General features: G+C 33.8%; 1 protein-coding gene across 3 annotated transcripts in view; it reads left to right on the top strand.

Moving 5' to 3' along the window:
• LOC107739025 (copine-3-like) overlaps nucleotides 1-5,240 on the top strand; it is a 20,628-nt gene that overhangs the window by 9,951 nt on the left and 5,437 nt on the right. For all 3 annotated transcript variants that reach the window (XM_016550989.1, XM_016550991.1, XM_016550988.1), the window contains exons 8-15: nucleotides 1,004-1,102; nucleotides 1,192-1,278; nucleotides 1,379-1,438; nucleotides 2,512-2,645; nucleotides 4,053-4,107; nucleotides 4,186-4,237; nucleotides 4,323-4,456; nucleotides 4,534-4,770. In XM_016550989.1, the coding sequence (XP_016406475.1) occupies nucleotides 1,004-1,102; nucleotides 1,192-1,278; nucleotides 1,379-1,438; nucleotides 2,512-2,645; nucleotides 4,053-4,107; nucleotides 4,186-4,237; nucleotides 4,323-4,456; nucleotides 4,534-4,770 (858 nt within the window). The remainder of the gene's footprint in view (nucleotides 1-1,003; nucleotides 1,103-1,191; nucleotides 1,279-1,378; nucleotides 1,439-2,511; nucleotides 2,646-4,052; nucleotides 4,108-4,185; nucleotides 4,238-4,322; nucleotides 4,457-4,533; nucleotides 4,771-5,240) is intronic.

The following is a 5,240-nucleotide window of genomic DNA, read 5'->3' on the forward strand; positions in this document are numbered from 1 at the left end:
TCTCGCAATTCTGACTTTATAACACGCAATGACGAGTTTATATCTCGCAATTCTGACTTTATAACACGCAATTGCAAGTTTATATCTCGCAATTCTGACGAGTTTATATCTCGCAATTCTGACTTTATAACACGCAATTGCGAGTTTATATCTCGCAATTCTGACTTTATAACACGCAATTGCGAGTTTATATCTCGCAATTCTGACTTTATAACACGCAATTGCGAGTTTATATCTCGCAATTCTGACTTTATAACACGCAATTGCAAGTTTATATCTCGCAATTCTGACGAGTTTATATCTCGCAATTCTGACTTTATAACACGCAATTGCGAGTTTATATCTCGCAATTCTGACGAGTTTATATCTCGCAATTCTGACTTTATAACACGCAATTGCGAGTTTATATCTCGCAATTCTGACGAGTTTATATCTCGCAATTCTGACTTTATAACACGCAATTGCAAGTTTATATCTCGCAATTCTGACGAGTTTATATCTCGCAATTCTGACTTTATAACACGCAATTGCAAGTTTATATCTCGCAATTCTGACGAGTTTATATCTCGCAATTCTGACTTTATAACACGCAATTACGAGTTTATATCACGCAATTCGGAGAAAAAAAAAGTCAGAATTGTGAGTTTGTATCACGCAATTATGAGAAAAAAAGTCAGAATTGTGAGATAAAAAGTCGCAATTAACTTTTTTATTTTTTTATTCAGTGGCAGAAACGGGCTTCCATATATATCTAACCTTATGAAATGTGGGCAGTGGAAAGTGGCAGGGCATCCAACATCTTTCATCTATTCATTCAGAGATATCCTGTTTGGTGTGCTGTTCTGGTGGTGTCTTACTAATTTTTGAATGAAGAGACCAATAGACCTGTGCTATGGTTCTTCATTTGATGGACTTTTTGCATGACCTCTCTAAATTCTCCTCTTTTACCCTCTAATCTCATTCACTTCAGATCACTTCATGCTGTATTTTCAACCCTCTTTAGATTGAATGTTACGATTATGACAACGATGGATCTCATGATTTGATAGGGATTTTTGAGACCAGTATGAAGCGTCTGCAAGAGGCATCCCGCAGCGCTCCGGTGAGATGATCCTCAACGCAATTTTGATTTCATTACCTGATGAATGTCTGAATGTTTCTGAACTAAGGAAGCTGATTTTTGTCCTGCAGGCAGAGTTTGAGTGCATAAACAGTAAAAAGAAACAGAAGAAGAAAAATTATAAGAACTCTGGAGTCGTGAGTGTGAAGGTTTGTCAGGTACTGTGTCACATAAACACACTCGTCTGATTTTATTCTCAACATTCAATATTAAACCCAATGCAAACATTTCTAGACATGATTGTGTTTGCTGTCTCAGATTACCAGGGAATACACCTTTTTGGACTACATCATGGGAGGCTGCCAGATAAATTTCACTGTAAGTCATTAACTTTTTTTTTTTTTTTACATTAGCCTACTATAATGTTACAATTAACAACAGAGCCCAAACTTATATTCAATTACTGTTTATTTTTAACTATAATAACCAACATTCAAATTCAAAATTTGTAGCCTTGCAAACATGTAAATTGCACATAATGCCGTTTTTGAATTAACTTCTAAATGATACAATTACTATTTGTTGTTGAAATATAATCATTTACACAGTGACTGTCATAAATTGTTTCATAAAAGGTTTATTTAAACACATTAAATAATTAAGACATCACTAGCAGGTAACAAGTCAAATATAATTAAGTATATAGTCTAACATTTCTCAAAATATTCTTCTCTAGACTTCATTTCTCTATTTGTTTGTTTATTATAATAATATTGCATGTATTATGTATCTATAAAATAAATAAATTCCTTCATGTTGGAGCAATATTTTAAATTAAATATAAAAAAAATTCTAAATTTTATAATATAAATAAAAAACTACTCTTTTTATAAAAATAAATCATACTAAATAATAAATACAATATACAATTTACAATATAAGTAATAATTGTTTTATTTATTTATTATCTTTTTATTTATTTGTTTAATTTAGTATAGATAAATAGTAGTAATATTTTATAATATATATTTCAAAAGCTATATCAGTGTATTATTATAAAAACAATAATTATAGCCAATAATAAATAAATTTTTAATTTAATTATTATTTTTAATTTTAATATAAATTATTTTTATATTATTATTGTTTAGGATTATATTTGTATATATTATGTCTCAGAATTCATTTATGTTGGAACAATATTTTATAATATATATTATATTATATGATTTATAAAAACAACAATAATAATACTAAATAAAAAAAATTTATTTTATTTTTTATTTTTATTTTATTTGAAATATTTATCTATTATTTTAGTTATGATATATAAAAAGACAGACATACTCACATAGAATTATGCTGCATATATTATGTCTATGAATTATATTCCTTCATGTTGAAGCATGGTTACTCGTGTCATACCCATGTGCTTCACATCTTTCTTCCAGGTGGGCATAGACTTCACAGGGTCAAATGGTGACCCCAGGTCACCTGATTCTTTACATTACATCAGTCCTCAAGGTGTGAATGAATATCTCTCAGCCATCTGGTCAGTTGGCCTCGTGGTCCAGGACTATGACAGGTACAAGGACACTAGCAATATATTTATTCATCAGACTATCAAATAATAGTTGTGGCCTAATGGTTAGAGAGTCGGACTCGTAACCCAAAGGAATTGTAGGTGGGGGGAGTGAATGTACAGCGCTCTCTTCCACCTTCAATACCACGACTGAGGTGCCCTTGAGCAAGGCACCGAACCCCCAACTGCTCCCCGGTGCCGCAGCATAAATGACTGCCCACTGCTCCGGGTGTGTGTTCACAGTGTGTGTGTTCACTGCTGTGTGTGTGCACTTTGGATGGGATAAATGCAGAGCACTAATTCCAAGTACGGGTCACCATACTTGGCCACATGTCACGTCACGTCACTAAATCTACACACAGGTGCTGAGGTGACATTATAACTTTAAAAGATAATTCACCTCTACAGTATATACATGACAAACTAAGCTAAAATTTCCACATTAAGGGAATGACAAAGTCTTTCAGGAGCATCTGAGTGACCAGAAACCAATGATACTTTCAAATACATGCAATCACACCCCAAAGAGCCACCTGCTGCATACACAACACTGAAAACAGATACTCTTCTGTCACAATGGTTTAGCTCAAAAACAACATCAGCAGATGTGCACGATTTACCTTGCAGCCCTTTCCACACCAAGCAATGTCATCATTTTGAAATTATTATTGTTGTTATTTTATTATATATTTTTTTATGTGAGATATTTTGTTTTCATAAACTATTATCTGATATAAAAGTAACTTACTATCTAAAGTATCTGATTATGAACACATCACATGTATGTATCCTCCAACTGTATATAATAGTGAATTTGTGTATAGAGTAATTTAATGAGGGACCAAAGTGTTCAGTATCAAAGATTATATAAAATACAATAACATACAAAGTCATAATTTTGACATAAAAGTAGGAGGAAAAGTGAATCTCATTATCTCTCTCTTTTTTCATTTTCACACAAATTATATTGTTGATTGCAATTTTCAAGGTTAACGTTCAACCCTGTTACTCAAGTTACTGCAAGGAAAAAATATATCAAACAATTTTTTTTTTGTTAATGTAAGTTCTCATTGTAAGGTCAAGTAAAAGTTGGATATTATGTTTAAATGACACAAACACAGAGATGTATTTACTATGTTACCATGTTTTAATATAACGACTTTCTACTTTGAGGATCTTGATAGAAATGTAGTGAAGTGAAAAGTACAATATTTGTCTTTCAAATGTAGTGAAGTTAAAATCATAAGTTCCCAGAAAAAATAATACTCAAGTAAAGTACAGATACTCAAAAAGTGTACTTAAGTACAATACTCAAGTAAATGTACTTAGTTACTGTCCGCCTCTGCATATGGGTAACCATACTTGGCCACATGTCACTTTCACTTTCATACTTTCTTTCATATCCTGTAGTGATAAAATGTTTCCTGCGTTTGGATTTGGCGCCCAGATTCCACCTTCATGGCAGGTAAATGAAATTACATCTGCTGTTGTTGCTGTGACAAACTCCCAGAAGCTTCAGTTTACTAAAGGTTGTTTTTTCCAGGTGTCTCATGAGTTTCCTCTCAACTTCAATCCCACAAATCCATTCTGTGCTGGTATGTCACAATATCAGTCTTCAGCCCCCTGCACTTGACAGGAAATTATGTGTATAAACAGGAAGTTGTATTTCTCTTCTTATAGGTGTGGAGGGTGTGGTGGAGGCCTACAGGATGTGCCTTCCTCAGGTCAAGCTTTACGGGCCTACGAACTTCGCTCCCATTATTAACCACATGGCTCATTTCGCACAGCAGGCTTTACAGCAGAACACAGCGTCGGTGAGATTCAACCCAAACCCAAATATTTTATGCACTGACACTTTATGTCTTTCTGACTCCGCCCCTATCTGTTTCAGCAATACTTTGTCCTGCTGATCATCACGGACGGAGTGATCACGGACATGGACCAGACGCGTGGAGCCATAGTTGCCGCCTCCCGCTTGCCCATGTCAATCATCATTGTGGGCGTAGGCAAAGCCGACTTCACAGATATGGAGATTCTGGACGGAGATGACGGGCGACTGAGGTCTATCACGGGAGAACCGGCCGTACGTGACATTGTGCAGTTTGTGCCCTTCAGAAAGTTCCAGAACGTGAGTGAAAAACCAGTCTGAGGAGTTTAGTACACAGCTAATTTGGGCTTGCTCTTGCTTTGGCTTTTTACTTTTTGGGGCCTATCTCTTGCAGCTCTAGGTGTTTTCTAAGATCTTATTTTGGATTCTATTATTTTGTTTTGCTGCATACTGGAGTATTTTTATAGCCATTTTGAAGAAAAAAGAACTACGTAATTGGAGTATCATGGAGTATCATTCATGTTTGTTTATGTGTTTATTTTCATTGATATAAACATATATGAGGCCTATATGTTTATTTTAAACATTTTATTTGCATAAAAAAATAAGAAAGGTAAAGGTAAAAAAATTAGGGATAGGGATTGCAATTATCGATTTAGTTTATAGTTCAAATCTTCTTAACACTTATGGTTCCTTAACAGTTCATTTTTTATATTATATGTATATATATATATATATATATTATACACACACACACACACACACACACA

The sequence above is a fragment of the Sinocyclocheilus rhinocerous genome, unplaced genomic scaffold (assembly GCF_001515625.1).
Source record: "Sinocyclocheilus rhinocerous isolate Xijiao unplaced genomic scaffold, SAMN03320098_v1.1 scaffold1697, whole genome shotgun sequence".
Taxonomy (NCBI): Eukaryota; Metazoa; Chordata; class Actinopteri; order Cypriniformes; family Cyprinidae; genus Sinocyclocheilus; species Sinocyclocheilus rhinocerous.